This window comes from Rhinichthys klamathensis, unplaced genomic scaffold (genome assembly GCF_029890125.1).
Source record: "Rhinichthys klamathensis goyatoka isolate OS25496 unplaced genomic scaffold, OSU_Roscu_1.1 h1tg000253l_1, whole genome shotgun sequence".
Lineage (NCBI taxonomy): Eukaryota > Metazoa > Chordata > Actinopteri > Cypriniformes > Leuciscidae > Rhinichthys > Rhinichthys klamathensis.
In genome coordinates, this window is record NW_026606775.1 from 1,404,225 (window position 1) to 1,421,967 (window position 17,743).

The 17,743-nt window shown below is 40.6% G+C and overlaps 1 protein-coding gene across 3 annotated transcripts in view; it reads left to right on the forward strand.

Moving 5' to 3' along the window:
• The first annotated feature begins 5,670 nt into the window (after positions 1–5,670).
• The window catches only part of LOC130101183 (NACHT, LRR and PYD domains-containing protein 3-like), a 39,466-nt gene continuing 27,393 nt past the window's right edge, over positions 5,671–17,743 (forward strand). Inside the window, exons 1-8 of one of the 3 annotated variants that reach the window (XM_056266778.1) lie at positions 5,671–5,859; positions 6,156–6,251; positions 6,427–6,540; positions 6,833–6,946; positions 7,248–7,325; positions 7,402–9,213; positions 10,298–10,468; positions 12,699–12,869. In XM_056266778.1, the coding sequence (XP_056122753.1) occupies positions 6,202–6,251; positions 6,427–6,540; positions 6,833–6,946; positions 7,248–7,325; positions 7,402–9,213; positions 10,298–10,468; positions 12,699–12,869 (2,510 nt within the window). In that variant the 5' untranslated portion in view covers positions 5,671–5,859; positions 6,156–6,201. The remainder of the gene's footprint in view (positions 5,860–6,155; positions 6,252–6,426; positions 6,541–6,832; positions 6,947–7,247; positions 7,326–7,401; positions 9,214–10,297; positions 10,469–12,698; positions 12,870–17,743) is intronic. The other 2 variants (XM_056266779.1, XM_056266780.1) reach the window with 2 other exon arrangements.

Genomic DNA, 17,743 nt, shown 5'->3' on the forward strand with positions numbered 1-17,743 from the left:
CTGTTAGTAAAGGACTGTGGATACAGTGACGAGATGGTGCGAGACCGCATTGTTTTTGCTATAAATTCACCGCGAGTGCGGGAGAAGTTACTCAGCCACGGCGCGGAGCTAACGCTAGATCAAGCTATCGACATTGCGCGATCACATGAGCTAGCACAAGTCCAACTCAAAGAGATGGTGGGAAGCAAATACCCCAACAACGACGCAGTACACGCCATAGCCCGAAGACCGGAACACAGACAAACGCGCACGAGTTACAAAGCCAGGCCGAGAGAGCCCGCCACAGCTCATAGAGAATGTGATAGATGTGGCGGCCTGCATACCACCAAAGAAGGCGCCTGTCCAGCAAAAGGAAAGCAATGCATGAAGTGCAAAAAATTCAATCACTTTGCAAAAGTCTGTAAGTCAAAACTACACACAAACACACACACAAGAAAAGTAATTCACACCATGGATGAAGACACTGAAGATGAGCAGGTAGAACTTTTTATTGACGGACTTACAAGTGAAAACACAGTAAAATGTAACGAACAAGCTTATGCTGAAATTGAAATCGGACCCAGAAAGTTAAATTCAAAATTGACTCTGGCGCACAGACCAATGCAATTCCCATACACACATTTGAAAGACTGTTTAGAGATACTGCCGTAAAACCAACCACCCAAAAGATCTCCGGCTATGGTGGTGAGTTCCTGAAAGTAAAGGGCACCTGTCGTCTAAAGTTTAAGTATAAAAACACCTCCATCGTGCTCGAATTCTACATAGTAGACACCAAAGCACCTCCCATCCTAGGGATGAGAGCTAGTCTAGACCTCAAGTTAATCAAACTGATACTGGCTGTGGCCGAGGAAGAAGCGAAACCATGTACAGACACAGACAGCCTCCTTAAAGAATACACAGACGTCTTCCAGGGCATAGGAGAGTTTCCAGGGGAGTGCAACCTCCATGTCGACCCACTCGCCACACCAGTAGTATACCCACCACGAAGAGTACCGATCGCTCTGCGAGACAGACTGAAAAAAGAGCTCGACAAGATGGAAGAGAACAACGTAATTTGCAAAGTGACAGAGCCCACAGAATGGGTTAACGCCCTCGTAGTCGTCGAAAAACCCCAGACTGGCAAGCTGAGAGTCTGCCTGGACCCCAGAGACCTCAACAAGGCAATAAAAAGGCCCCACTACCCCTTGCCGACTCTAGAAGATGTCACCACAAAGCTCGCCGGAGCGCAGTACTTCAGCGTCCTCGACGCCAGATCAGGCTATTGGGCCATAAAGCTGAGTACAACGTCTTCCCTGTTAACGACATTTAATACCCCCTTCGGCAGATACAGGTTCCTGAGGCTGCCGTTTGGAATCAACTCAGCCCAAGACGAATTCCAAAGGCGCGTCGACGAGACATATGAAGGCCTCACAGGTGTAGCTGCCATTGTCGACGACATACTCGTCTTCGGTAAGACAAAGCTTGAACACGATAACAACCTCAGGGCCATGCTGAAGCGCACAAGAGAAAGAGGGGTAAAGCTAAATCCCGACAAATGCCAAATAAGTGTATCAGAGGTCAGCTACTTCGGTCACACGCTCTCGCGAGAAGGCGTCAAGCCAGGCCCGGCGAAGGTGAAAGCGATACGAGAAATGCAGCCAGCCACAAGCAGAGGGGAGTTGGAAACCATCCTCGGGATGATTAACTATTTGGCCAGATTCGCACCACGCCTCTCCGAGATTAACGCACCACTACGCCAACTGCTGAAGCAGGACAGTGAATTTTTATGGGACAAAAACCACGACAAAGCATTCACGCAGACGAAAAAATTGATAACAGATCACCCTGTGCTCGCGTACTTTGACCCACAAAAAGAACTCAGACTCCAAGTAGATGCCTCAAAATGCGGCCTCGGCGCTGTCATGCTCCAAGACGGAAAACCCATCGCCTATGCTTCCAAGTCACTCAACAGCACCTAAGTGAACTACGCCCAAATAGAAAAGGAACTGGATGCAGTTTTATTCAGCTGTAAGCGTTTTCACGAATACATGTATGGCCGGAGTGTGATTGTAGAATCTGACCACAAACCTCTGGAAGCACCACCGCGGCTACAGAGGATGATACTACAGCTTCAGAAATATAACATTCACATCATCCACCGGCCCGGAAAGGACATCCCAGTGGCCGACACACTGTCCCGGAAATCCATCGAGCACCAAGACAGCAGCCTCATGGAAAGCATGGAAGCACAGGTACATACACTCATAAGTACTGTTCCAGTGAGTGACAGCAAGCTACTGGAGATCAAGGACGCAACAGCACAAGATGCACAGCTTACTACACTCAGAAAAGCCGCGCAGAACGGATGGCCTGATGAAAGGAGGAAATGCCCGCTCGGCATCCAGGAATATTGGAACCACTGTTCTGTCTTTTCACAACTAGTTTACCTTCAGGTTACTTAAATCATACAAAAAATCAAAACATTGTTTCTGACTAGGAAACTAATGTCTTATCTACATCCACGTCTTATGTCATTTAAATGCTGCCCGTACTTGTTTACATTACAGCAATGACACTAATGATGACCACAGACTGTACTTGTCAGACTGCTTATATATGCATTAAGCACAATTGTTATGTTCACGGAATTAATGTTGCGTGTGTTTAGGTAATGCCATTTGTTTCTTAAAGGGGCACTCCACCCATTTGCATTAAGAGGTACATTGTTAGACAACCAGTCATACTATTGAATGGTCGTGCAACATTCTTTCATTTTCCCCTGAGACGAGAGAAATCCACTATTTACCTTTTTCACTTCCTCCTACAATGACGCAAAAATCGTCATTTGACGTCATTGTAGGAGGAAGTGTAAAAAGGGGGGATTTCTGTATAGACTACAAGCACAAATTCCCACCCTTTCAAACCCGCCCATAGGGGGTTGGACCTAATGCGCTAACAGAGCTATCACAGATCAGTGGGTGGGACTTCACTTGCAGATACTGAAAGCAATATCAGCCATCTTGTTTATAAGCTAAGCTAACAAGCGCTGTGGAGATAGGAAGTTACGACAATGACGGAAGAAACTAAACATGATATGGAAGAAGAGGATTTTGAAATTCTGCTGCTCGAATCCGCTGTTCGTGGCCATCTTTACGAGCCGCAATATAGTGAAGAGCAGCTGAGGCTGATGGAGGATCAGGAGGCGGCTGCCTGTCGCGGACGAGGAGCCCGGACTGGCTCGAGCTTAGGCGGACTGCTGGTGCGTGTGCTTTCGCTGTGCGCTACGGACACAGATAGACTCCGTCTGCTGCAGAGAATTTCAACGATGGCAATTTCTCCTGGACGAAATCTCTGAATCAGACGAGCACACGGACGTTTGTGTTGTGATGTGAACCATCCTAGTTTCGCCTGACTGAACATCCAGGTATCATGCAATAATTCACCATATAGAAAGAAATACAAACGAGTAATTCACTAATGAGTTTGCCAATGTAACAGGGTTCGTTGTTGTGGGAAGAAGGAGGCCGGAACCGGCGAACATTTAAACATTTTAATAGTAAAATAAACAAATACAAAACAAAAGTATAAGCCAGCTGGCCACACACAACAGAAACAAAACATAAAAGCAGGCCTGTTCCTTTTGTGCTTCCGCTCCTCCGTGTGAGATATAATGAGACCGCTGCGTCTCACAGGTGTCATTCATTATCACTCGCGTCGTCCTCTCACGTCCCTCGCCCTCGTCCTGCTCGCCACAGCCAACTTACTAGACATTTCGTGTGAAATGAATTTCAAACTCATTTGGCAGCTAGCCTTCTTGTAGACGGAAGAGTGATATCTCTGATCTTTGCGCAGTTCTGGATTAGTGGGAGTGGCTTGCGGAGCTGTGCAACGTGGTGCATTGTGGGAGTTGTTGTCTTACATACAAATGCGCCCTAAAGTTATTTTCTGTATTTTCTCGGTCAAGAGGGCACCAAATTCAAAATTTCTTTTACATTTCGACTACATATATAACCCACTTTCAATAAAGATTAATGTTGAAATGGGTGGTGTGCCCCTTTAAGAAGGGAGATGTAACATCCTGACTGAATGTCCAAAAAGGAGGCTTGTTTGAGATGAGCACAATCTGCGCAGAACCGATCACCGGTGATCAGCGCGAGATGCATGCCGGTTAGAAATGTGTCCGAGTGCGGTCCGCCTTGCTCTGATGTCATGCCGACGTATGTCAAAAAACTCTCGCGACCGCAAGGCGCACGTGTCGGATTCTGCAGCCGCGCGCAGTTGCTCTCCACCGACTGCGCTGATCAAAAGCATGATGGGAAACGACTTGCTGACGACACAGCTTAATGCTCATTGGTTTAAACAACCGTGATGTATTGTTCTCTTTTAAAATGTTTGATTTTAAAACTCTGATATCATGTTTTATGTGTATAAATTACGTGTGGATATTCCCAAACTCTCTGACAGTGTGATCTATCTATGTGATGTAATTTAAATTTAAAAAAATTAAAATAAAAACACATATCTGTATTAAAGAAGAGATTATTGATAAACACATAGGCCTATTTAAAATGGAATTAAATAAGTACTTTGGGTGTCTTGTTCCTTATATTTATTTTCATATTCAAGCAACAAAACTTCAATTACATCCAGTTTATTAGCAACACCGTGCACGGGCGTGAATCCCGTGAATCCCGCGATATCAGTCTTTGATCTCGCAGGTGTCTGATCCACTGTGAGAAGCGAGATCTGTCCGTCTTGGCTGCGCTTTTTTCACTCCTCCCCTCACTGCAGCCGCCTACTCTCGACTACATTTCAGGCGAGGCAAGGCGCATCTCAAACAAGCCTAGGGACACCGTAGCCCTCCGGCAAGTCTCGCGAGACTGTATGTCAAAGGTGGTGGAATAATAATAAAAGTGCACAGTTCGAGTGGTCCGTGTCTGGTCCAGTTATTATATGTAAAATATGATTTAGCCAGTGAGTAAACATTACACGGGGGACGTCCCCTCCCAGCAAACACATGGAGCTCAATGGAGCTCTCAAAGTGAGAATTATCTTTTGAGAAAAACCACGTCTTGCTTGGAGTTCAGGGACTGAATAGTGTCGAAAATATCAGTATAAAGCGATACAACACTATCAGCTTTTTTTTTCTTTTTTCCAGGAGGACTTTTGCTGGATGTAGCACATACATGCATCGAAATAATTTTCAATCTTGTGATCTAGGGGCTTCTCCAGATTCAGGCACGGAGACATCCATATCCATATATGGTCAAGAGATGCACGAGACACCAAACTGTCCAAGTTCCGCGCAGGTTCATAATTAACTCGTTTTTAGCCCATTAAATTCAAAGGCGGGTTCCAACTTTTGTTTTACAGGTTTTTTTTTTTTTGTTAACTTGGATATGGATATGGATATGGATTACTTTGGGCAGCATGTATATTTTTCATGCATCAACTCAGAATGGCTAATGTTGGTGTGATTGCTTCTGTTACATAAGAACATTAATTATTTTTGTCACCTGATTTAATGCTGGTGCGGTTCGGGTCGCGGTCTTTGTCAAACGGGTCGGGCACGGAATTAAATTAGTTATGCTTATGCTATATATCACTGCTTTATTCTGTTTAGGTGCTACTGCGAGTGTGAACTCTGAGCGCGCGCGTAACGTGACGCCATCATTGTTTTGCGCGTAACTAAAAGTGAAAGTAAATGATCAGAGTTGGTGTTTCGCCATTTAAACAGCCATAATCGATTCTATACTGATTATCAAATGCAAAGCGTTTCATGGAAACCTCCATAAAAGCTAAGACACGAATTTACGTTTAACTACTTGATAGAAACGGCGGTGGATTTTGTGAATCTGAATATGATAAACGTTGATCAAGGTGAGTGTTCAGTTCTCGACACGTTTTACAGCTGACTTCCGCATTTAGGCCAATTTGAGCCTTTTTCCCCTAAAGGACATATTAGTTATTTTATATGTTTGATATTTTTCATTTTAGAGCAAATCATGCCTTCATTGTGTCGTGTTGTCTGTGATTTATTTAGCATTTGTGTTAATATACGACTAACATTGTGTATTGAGTGAACGCCGAGTCTCATGATCCTGTTTCTCTGAATCTCAGGATCCGTTCTGCTGAATTATTGTGAATTATTGTGTTTGTTTGTCATTTCCATTCAGAGTCAGCGGTGAAGATCAGATTCTGTTTCAACTGTTCAGCTTCATCATGGATGACACTCAAACATCCAGAGATGAAGATTTGTATCCAGTTTGCAGGTATTTTGAATAAACTACAGATTAAATCATCTTTAAATTATAGTCAAGATGTTTTTATTAAGTTGAAAACTTTAATTGTATTGAAAACAATTAGACCAGCCAGTATTTTAATTAAGATACCTTTTAAGAACTTATTTTAAATATTATCATCAATTATAATTTTTTCATGTTATAGTTCAGTTCGTCAGAAGAGATCAGAACCAGAGTCCAGCTGTGTGTCTATGAGGAGTGACGCGTCTATGGATCAGCCAGTACATTTTAAGAGTGAAGATGCACAGACTGATCTTAGGTATTACATTTCTATAAAAATATGATTATTATAGTATGGCATTTTATATTATCAAAACATTATCGGTAATATATTCTACAAGATATGATAAATAATTTTTGGACATTGCTTACAGTTATTTTTTATGTGTAGCTAATATTTTAATGTATGTAGTGTTACTCACACACGAGGGACGTATGAGAGCACTTAGTTCATTTTACAGGTTGTTTTATCAACATTGTGAAGATAAATGAATATGTGATTTTTGAATACAGTAATTCAATGTTCTAACTTTAATCTATTTCTGTTATAGTTCAGTTCATCAGAAGAGATCAGAACCAGAGCCCAGCTGTGTGTCTATGAGGAGTGACGCGTCTATGGATTGGCCAATACATTTTAAGAGCAAAGACACACAGTCTGATCTCAGGTATTTCATTTCTATAAAAATATGATTATAGTATGGCATTTTATATTATCAGAACATTATCAGTAATATATTCTACAAGATACAAACAATGTACAAGAAGAATGTTTTAATGTAATATTTTAATGCATACAGTATAGTGTTGCTCACACAGAGACACATCTGTGAAAGAACTCATTTCAATGTACAATTTTTGTAATAACAGTGTAAATTAAATAATCATGAAAAGTGATTGGTTTATTGATAAATAGATATGTAATATGCTGAATATGGCAAATATGTTTAACTTTAAACTCCGTTATAGTTCAGTTCATCAGAAGAGATCAGAACCAGAGTCCAGCTGTGTGTCTATGAGGAGTGGAGATACACAGACTGATCTCAGGTATTACATTTCAACAAAATAAATGATTAAAAAAAGACATTGTGCTTATTAATACTGTGGTATTTTAATTTTACAGCCATGAAGTCCTCAACCGGTTTAGATCAAATCTGAAGAAGAAGTTTGAGTGTCTGTATGAGGGAACAGCACAGCGGGGAAACCCAACACTCCTGAATGAGATCTACACAGAGCTCTACATCACAGAGACTGAGAGTGGAGACATCAGTAATGAACATGAGGTGAGACAGATTGAGACACAATCCAGGAGAGCAGCAACAGAGGACACACCGATCAAATGCAATGACATCTTTAGACCTTTACCTGGACAAGACAAACCCATCAGAACTGTGCTGACAAAGGGAGTCGCTGGCATTGGAAAAACAGTCTCTGTGCAGAAGTTCATCCTGGACTGGGCTGAAGAGAAAGAGAATCAGGACGTCCAGCTCATATTTCCACTTCCTTTCAGAGAGATCAATCTGATGAAGGACAAAACACTCAGTCTTTCAGAGCTTCTTCATGTCTTTTTCCCTGAAACTAAAGAAAGGGAAATATCCAGTGACAAATATAAAGTGTTGTTCATCTTTGATGGTCTAGATGAGTGTCGTCTTCCCTTACATTTTAAAAAGAATGAGACTTTACGAGATGCAAACAAAAAGAAATCACTGGACGTGTTGTTGACGAACCTCATTGTGGGGAATCTGCTTCCCTCTGCTCTCATCTGGATCACCTCCAGACCAGCAGCAGCCGATCTCGTCCCGTCTGAGTGTGTCCATCGAGTGACAGAGGTACGAGGCTTCAATGATCCACAGAAGGAGGAATACTTCAGGAAGAGAGTCAGTGATCAGAGTCTGGCCAATACAATCATCACACACCTGAAGTCCTCAAGGAGCCTCTACATCATGTGCCACATCCCAGTGTTCTGCTGGATCTCAGCCGCTGTTCTGGAGAAGATGTTGAGCGAAGCAGAGAGAGGAGAGATTCCCAAGACTCTCACTCAGATGTACACACACTTCCTGATCCTTCAGACCAACATCACACATGAGAAGGACTATGAGAAGAAGGTGACAGATGAAGACATGATCCTCAAACTGGGGAAACTGGCTTTTCAGCAGCTTGTGAAAGGCAATGTGATCTTCTATGAGGAAGACCTGAGAGAGTGTGGCATTGATGTGACAGAAGCATCAGTGTACTCAGGATTGTGCACTCAGATCTTCAGAGAGGAGTCTGGCTGGTATCAGGGGAAAGTCTTCTGCTTTGTTCATCTGAGTGTTCAGGAACATCTAGCGGCTCTATATGTGCATCTCTCCTGTACAATCAACAACAGAAATGTGTTTGACAAACAGAGTTTGCTGTTTAAAGTTAAGGGCTGGTTTAAAAACAACTCATCAAAACATGTTCCAACAGAAGAAGTTTCATTATCTGCGCTGCATCAGAGAGCTGTGGATGAGGCTCTACAGAGTAAAAATGGACATCTGGATCTTTTCCTGCGGTTTCTTCTGGGTCTGTCAGTGGAGTCTCATCAGATTCTCCTACAAACACTAATGAAACAGACAAGAACATCTGACAGCAATGAGGAAACAGTTGAGTACATCAAGAAGAAGATCAGGATCATCGACTCTCCAGAGAAATCCATCAATCTGTTCCACTGTCTGAATGAACTGGGTGATCGTTCACTAGTGGAGGAAATACAACAGTATCTGAAATCTGGAAGAATAAAGTCAGCCAAACTCTCTTCATCTCAGTGGTCAGCTGTAGTCTTTGTGTTGTTGACATCAGAGGAGAAGCTGGATGAGTTTGATATTAATAATTTTGTTGGAAGCGACACTAAAACTGAAAAACTAAAGGTTCTTCAGAAGCTGCTTCCTGTGATTAAAGAATCCAGATCAGTTCAGTAAGTATCAATCAGAACAATCAGTTCACTGTTAAAACATTAGGAAAATAAAAGTTCATAAATCTTCAGTGCTGCAGATGTTGTGTAGAGTTCAGTGGTCAGTATTTCATGTGTTTCTTAAACCGTGACAATGTAAAATTCCTTCAGGCAAATAAATTCAGGTTTACTAGTTGAATGTTCTTGCACATAAAGAAGGAATTTAAATATTTTTAAAAAATGATAAAAGAAATGAAGACCAAGTAAACAACTGATGAAACGGCTCATTTATCAAGTAGCTCAAATCTCCTAAAAAACATTTGATGTATGGTTTACATAGCAGAGTCATACATTTATATTTTACTATTAGATGGACAATTAAACATTAACTTGATGTTTAGCTTAAAGTTGACTAAATCTTCACATTTTAATTTTACTGTGAGATTGACAATTAAGAATCAAATCACTGAGTGTGTGAAATTAGTGATGGTTCTCTAGTAAAGTGCAGATTTAATGTGTAGCAACGACTCTTACATAACAAGAATAGCAATGTACAATGAGACATTTAAGATTATTTACAAGTCATTACTTTTGAAAATATTTGTTGATATGAAAAAAATATATTGATATGAATATTTTTCCATTTATCTGTTAATCTGTTGTGCGTATCTATTTTGACGTGCCGTTTTGCAGCGTGTAATTGGCCATCGGTCCTCTCAGCAGCAAGAAAAACAAAACTTTTATTCAATGGATTATGTATAACCTCGGAAGAGCGCTCCCTTTACAATCATTATAAATCTGTCACTCATCTCAGTTCACAATCTCATAAAGTTACATTATAAACAATAGAAAAATAAAATCTGTCTTTTTGTTAATGAGAGGATTCGCGTGCGTGAAGAACTCGGCACTGAACAAAAAAGAGATCAGCAAACTTGTCTGTGATTGGCTTCATTTCTTACCGCTGCAAAAACACATTGTAAATAGAAACAATTGACCATGAACCTTGGATAATAATTTTACATTGTTAAATTATATTGGAATTGGAATTTTTCATATAAGCTGTTTGATAGTGTTTAAATTATGCTTTTTTATTTTCATCTCTCTACAGGTTGAGGGATTGTGGCGTCACAGATGAAGGTTTTGCTGCTCTGACTTCAGCTCTGAGATCAAACCCTGAACACCTGAGAGATCTGAATCTGTCTGGGAATAAAATAGGAGAATCAGTGAATCTGCTGTCTGATGTACTACAGAATCCTCACTGTAAACTGGAGAAACTGTGGTAAGATCATATTTGACTCTCACACATGAATCACAATGTAAAGTATATTTGAAGTGTTCAGCCTCTTTCTGCTGCTGTGAGTTCAGATTATTGAGCTGTAAATGATTGAACACACGAGCTGATCCTCAATAACATGAAACTGCAGATGGAAATGGATAAATACTCTAAATGTTCCGATCCAATCTGACTTGTGATGCTGCCCGAATCATACACTGTTCGTTCGTTGGCCAGAGGAGAACTGGCCCTCCGACTGAGTCTGGGTTCTCCCAAGGTTTTATTCTCTATTCTGTCCCTGATGGAGTTTTGGTTCCTTGCCACTGTTGCCTTGGCTTTCGGCTTGCTTAGTTGGGGACATTTAATATTCAACAATATTATTGATCTGCCTTACTTGACCCTCTGGGGTCCTTCGGTCCAAATGGACCCGAAGCATTTAAACAATTTTTTTTTTAAAATCATAGCTTCATCGGAATGGTCCGACATTTGGTGACTTTGTTGGTACTTGGTATATGAACACCCAAAAAAATTGGGGACAGGATTTGAATAGACTAAGTGGTGGTAAAAAAAAATAGTCACACTCAGGACCTTCAGGTCCAAATGGACCCCCATAGGAAATGAATGGGAAATTGGCAAAAATAGTTTTTTTGTGTGTACAATCTACAAATCACCCATGATCCAGAAAAAAAGCACACAACAGTGAAGGGGTGAATCTATAAAACATCAAGAGTGCAAAACAGACACATCCACACACACACAAACACACTTTTATACACATACACACTAATAAATTCAGATTAGGCCTACATAAATCTGTTTTGAATTTTTAAAAATCACAGCTTCATCGGAATGTTACGAAACTAGGTGACTTTTATGGTATTAGGTATGTGAACACACAAAAAATATCGAGGTCAAGATGCAAGCATGCTAAGTGGTCGTCACACTTCTGCTCTTTGGTCAAAAAATGACCCCCATAGGAAATGAACGGGAAATTGTCAAAAATATGAAAACACAGAGTTTGTTTGTGCATACAATCTACAAATCAGCCAGAATGCAGAAAAAAGGACTCAGCAGTGAAGGGGTGAATCTCTGAAACATCAAGAGTGCAAAACAGACACACACACACACACACACACAATTCGCAAGTCTTTCTACAGAGAGCTGTAAATCCACTAGTGGTAAAAATGTGCTATTGCGTGATAAAAATGCTCAGTGTGTCCACCAGATGGCATCCATCTCATTTCAAAAATTGTTTTCATGAGGCCTAGGCTTGACTCTAAAATGAAATACAGCTTTAATAAAAAATAATAATAAATTATATATATTAAAAAAATTCTATTATATTCAATGGGAAAAAATGGGTCATAATTATTGCATAAATATTCATTATAAATCATAAAATTCTCAAAACACTAAAAATGAAAAGAAAAAATATTATTAAAAACAAGTAAAAAAAAAAAGATTTTTTAAATATATATTAATCCCGCCCTCCGTATCCATTTGGACCCGAAGGTCCTGACTGTGACTGTTAAATGAAGGACCCCAGAGGGTTAAGGTGGACGTAGACGCAATTTTCTTCTAGAAACAAACTTTGTTGTATTATTCTCATGTTATCACTGTGAAGCTGCTTTGATACAATCTGTATTGTAAAAAGCGCTATATAAATAAAGGTGACTTGACTTGACTTGCAGGACTGAGAGTCACACTGAAATACACACTTTCACACACAATCAACATTTCAGTCTCTTGACTTTAAACAGACTCGAGCTCAACGCCGTCAGAACTGAGAGATGAAGAACATGCTGGATTCATTCTTACTGTTAATTATGTTCATCTTTCTGCATTGACTCTTTAGAAAGTATTGTTTTTATAAAGTAAATTTTGTAAAATGAAAACACACACACACTAATTCACACTCCATGTATATTACATAGTACAGATCTAGTAAGTAACAGTAAAACTGAACTATGTAGTGAATATAGTGTCATTTATTAAAGCAGATTTTGCACAAGTCTGAATTTTAATATAGTGCAAATAAGAGATTATTTTTCCTGATTGAATGATACTTTAGATGTTGTATGATCATGTTTTGTGACATTTTAGATCTCAATCTCATTATCCATCAAACATATTAATTTGTGCTTTAAGTTTGAACTTTCTCTTTAATAATGGATTCACTGCTAAACTGATCTGATCTGAACTGAGAGAGTGAAGTGTGTGTCATTGTTCTCTACAGGTTGAGGTATTGTGGCGTCACAGATGAAGGTTTTGCTGCTCTGACTTCAGCTCTGAGATCAAACCCTGAACACCTGAGAGATCTGGATCTGACTGGGAATAAAATAGGAGAATCAGTGAATCTGCTGTCTGATGTACTACAGAATCCTCACTGTAAACTGGAGATACTGTGGTAAGATCATATTTGACTCTCACACATATATCACAATGTAAAGTATATTTGAAGTGTTCAGCCTCTTTCTGCTGCTGTGAGTTCAGATTATTGAGCTGTAAATGATTGAACACGTTATACATCATCAATCAGTGACACGTTTGGTGATGTGAGCTGCGTTACACGAGAGATTGAAATGGTCGCTACAAAGAAATCTCTGTTTATTTTGGTCATGGCTTGTCTTGAAAAACAAAGACATTTTGACAGTTGTCGTATGTAGAGATTGAAGGGACAATCATTAATTCTCTTTTATTAAAATCATCAACTCGCAAACAAAGAACCCAGAGCCTTAACTAACACACATTCCTAAGGCCATGTGGTCAGCCATAAGGTCTCACCTTTTCCAACATTGGCGCCTAGAAGTCTAGAGAGCAAATGGACTTTTGGGCATTTATGGTGATGAATGTTGCTGTATGTCTTACAAACAGCGAGATCTATCTCTTGAGACAACATCCAGGCTTTCTTCGCGCCCTCCTGGCGGAAATCGGGCGGGAGAAGCGAAAAACACAGATGTCCCCCCGTCTCACACAGGCGCGCAATACACATTCCCACACACACGTGCGGCCACGCACATACACGCACATATACACACACACGCGCAGGAACCCTAGTTCTGCCCATAAATCGTTACTAAAACAGATTCGGTGTGTTAAAATGCCTGTAAAAGAACTGTAAATGTGCAAATTTGTCCTACAAATGTTAATCATGACTGTAAGGAATTCATAAATGCCTGTACGTATGCATTAGGATGTAACTCTACAATACCATGTCTGTGACGTGTGATGTTTGATATGGTCACAATCCCTCAAACCTGATCTATCTATTAAGCAGTATATCAATATCATGAAATGTATATCCACATGTATATGCCATTTCCTAAGTAAGCTTAATTTTTCCCTTTGTCATAAAGATGCAAATTGACACCTAACGCCACCCAACCAGGGGCGTACGCGCTCCTCGAGGTGGGTCATTGTCATTGGCTGGCACCCCTTACCAGGGCGTGCTCAGTTTAACTTTAAAAACCCAAACTTAGAGGCTTTCAGTCTCTATGTTCCTGTGTACTCTGTCTTGTGTATCCTGATCCCTGATGTAATCTTCGTGTTTATTTTCTTCGTGTTATACTTTGTCTTCGTTTTATTTTGCGTATAGCCAGTCTGTTCTTAGTGCGGTTCTCTTCTCCGACCGAGATCCCCACGTGCGTTTCATTAGTCGTACCGAATTCCGACAATACGACTACCTCACGCATCCAGAACTGTCTCAGGACTTTTGAATCTCCCGCAAATCAACCACGCTTGGAGGAATCAAAGAAGCCCTCCTCCCCTTTCCAGGAAGCCGCACGCTTGCTCCAACACAACACTACAGGTCTGAATGCAAAGTTGTTCCATCTAAATTTAGACGCTCTAAAGTGTGTATTCTGTGGCTGTCTCTGAGGGTCGGATTGTGCTAGCAATTGTGTTTTTCTTATGTTTCTACCTTGTTTTATTCTTGCTTATATTTTATTTTGTTTCATCTATATCCCTGTTTTACATGTAGTGTAGTTCATTCTATTAAACCTCATTTACATTTTATTGCCTCTGTTTGTTGTTGACCACATAACAAAGCCTCTTTAATATAAGATCCTAACGCTACAATCTGATATTGTTAAGTGCACAAAACATTGTCAGTAAATTTAAGCTAAAATAGACCACAAGTCATTGATAACCTCCGGCAAAACGCACGGCGGACGTGCTTATTGAGAAGGAGGTGTCAATTGCTTGGGTAATTTTAAAGATCAGCCATATCCCTCTGCGTAGGATGTATATTCCTAATTATTCATAATTCGTTGTGTTTAATTGTTATATACATGCCCTAAGCAGACGTGTATGCTGTATAAACCCCTCGTTGGGTGATTTATTTATGTAAGTACTCGGTTCAAACTATATTCAAGAATTTGTTGATCAGAGATTAATAACTCTTGAATATTTGTCCCCAAAATTAAAATTGTCTAAAGAGCTTATGAACCCTGTAACATCTTTACATATTATGGTGGAGAATTGATCGGGAATATTTTAAGTTTTGTTATGTGAGCAATTAATGCAGTGTCAATTTTGTGTATTTTGTTGTGTTTTCTTGGGATTAAGAAACGCACGTGAACGCTGAAAGCCGAGTTTCAGCCGAGCACATTACAAACTGCTAAATTCGTCTAAACGTTTTAGTCGTGGTAATTGCTAAAATAAATTGCAGTTCATAATACTGATACTCACTGTTAAAGTATTAACAGTAAACTGTAGTTCGTGATAAAAGAGATATTACCTCTGTAAAGACGTTTACATGTTAATATATGTTCTTTTTTTAACCGCCTGCTTGCAAAACGAGAATCTTTTGAGCAGAAACGAAGAGGATTTGAATGCAGCGATGCTCCTGTAATTCAACCTAATAAGGCCTGATGATATTGTCGTTAGATTAACGAAAACTCCTGGTTTCAACTTTGATTTAGCTAACCAAAGGTTAAACCAGAACATTTCATTCATTAAGTGCTAAATGATAAATGTATTGGGAGTTAAACCACAGACGTTAATTCCTGTTGGTACAGTTATCTGTAAGTGCAGTGAAAGAATTCTGCCTCACAAACCCGTGAAACATAGCACCGTACGAATCCGCCTGAATTTTTTAATTCTGTGCAGTTAAGATTTTGCGCGCCCCCACAGAAGGTACAATTGAAGTGGTGTGGTTGTGATTCTGTTGCTGAACGCTAGAGCGCAGCCTTGCGCCCCGGTCTCAAATTACCGCCACACCCTCTTCATCAACGCGAGCGCGATAGCGCCCCGTGTGGACGCTCTCAGAATAGGTCATTCCTTCCTGAATTTTCTTTTCTAAGTCAGTTGTAGTTCTTCACTGAAGTGACTCGCGGGAAAGACGGCCCCCTTGTGGCCTCCGACGCTGAGTCGGTTCCTTGCGATTCTTGATTCCTGTTGAAATTTCAGTCTGTTTAAAGCTGGGTTTGTTCTAGGCTGTCACCGATACCTTACAGCGATCGTGATTAGCATTAGAAGTAATCCCATCAGTTAATTTACTGGTCTCATTCGGATTTGGTCTAAAGGAAATTTTGAAGATAAAATTGAGTTAAACTCTCACTCAAGTTGACTTAGGTTACGAATAATTCTACTTAATCTCGTTTTCCGTCTAAATACGTTTATTGATTTTTTTTTTTCTTCCCACAGATAAATCAATAAGTCTTATTAATAATTAACCTGTCTCCTTCTCGATAAATTGATGAGTTTGGTAGTTTGTTTTTAACGACTTGATAACTTTTATTAATTGTCTTTTCCAAAAAAAAAAGGAATTATTAATAAAAAAAAAAAAAAAATTATTAATTTTTTTTCTTCCATTAAAAAAAAAAAAAAAAAATTTTATTCAATTTTTTTTTTCCTTCCTCTCACTCTCTCCCCTGACGTCTCTTAGTGATCTCTATCACGACTGCACCCACACTATCTTAGGTGTTATTTAACATCTCCGTATACGCTTATTTGAATTAAATTTAAACCAGTTGACTTGCCATTCCAATTAAGTTGTTTCTCTTCCAGACTAACAACTGGGAAGTACCCCCTCTGGTGGCCCAAACCCGCCACTCCAGCTTACTCACTCCCGGGGCTATCCTGCCTTATTCACTGACCCCTCTCTGTAGGTTATTCTGATAACTAACAACATTGTCACAATTCCCTCTCTATTTTCCTCTCTCCCAGTAGTTGCCAAAACTCTGTATTTTCTACACACACAGATACTCATTTTGGTTTAGACAAAGTAAGCTTTAAGTAATTTTAGAGTCACTTGTCTCTACCACATTCGGTATTTCCAGGTAGAACTCTCTTGCGCTGGTGTGATCTGACCATCATCCCTGGTTGGCTTCCAGTGGTCGGGGTCGTCTGGCCGGCGTAACCAACGCTTGCTGTGGGTGAGTCGCGGACCTTCCTGTCTCTCCATTGGTGCGGCACGCAACTAGACATCAGCAATTTGGCACGCCCACAAAGGGGGAGACCCACCACGCAATAAGACACAAGGCAATTTCGGACCCAGTACCTGCACCACGGTCTAAAAGGGGACCACTCGAAAGAGGGTTCTGGGGAAAAGTCCTCTTTGCAGTGTCGTAAGCAGGTGACCTCCCCTGGGGTGCCGGTTGTGCTAAAAGTTGAGGTTGTTTGAGGGGGCGCACCGTGGTTGATGCACAGGAGAGGTCCGTGGACACCTCAGTTAAGTGCTTGGAGCGACGGAAAGATTGCCTTCGACGCTGGCTCCGGCTAGAGTGATTTCAGATCGCCCCAGGCGAGCTGAAATAAGGTAAAGAAAAGTCATCCACGTAATACAAGCCACAAGAATATCAGATATTCTCCCGTGACATTTAAGCGTGTCCACCCTTTGTCTCAGAAAACCACACATAGTCGGCTCAAGCACCTTTGTTCCCGTAACACTTTCTGTGCTATTGTTACTCTGTTTTAACAGATCCATTCATTTCTATTGTCTAACCTCGCTTCAAGTTTTTTTTTTTACTTGCTATTCTTCTGTTAATTCTCTCTGTTCTGTGCGAACTGTGCCTTCCAGGTCACCCAGAGACGAAGCCTACAGAGACACTCAAGGAGAGCTAAATAACAGACTGACAGCCGAGCCGTTAGCACCAACAGTGACCTACTAGGCTCCGGCCCTGTCAAAATCTTTATTCAGGGCCTGCGCTGACCTAAACAATTTGTCCCTACCTAACTGTCTGCATCAGTTAGTCGAAATTCCCGTAAACGGCATCGCCCGTATTAAGGGTATAAGCGCATAAATTATAGAACAAATTGCATTTGGTTTTTGTTTGTGTG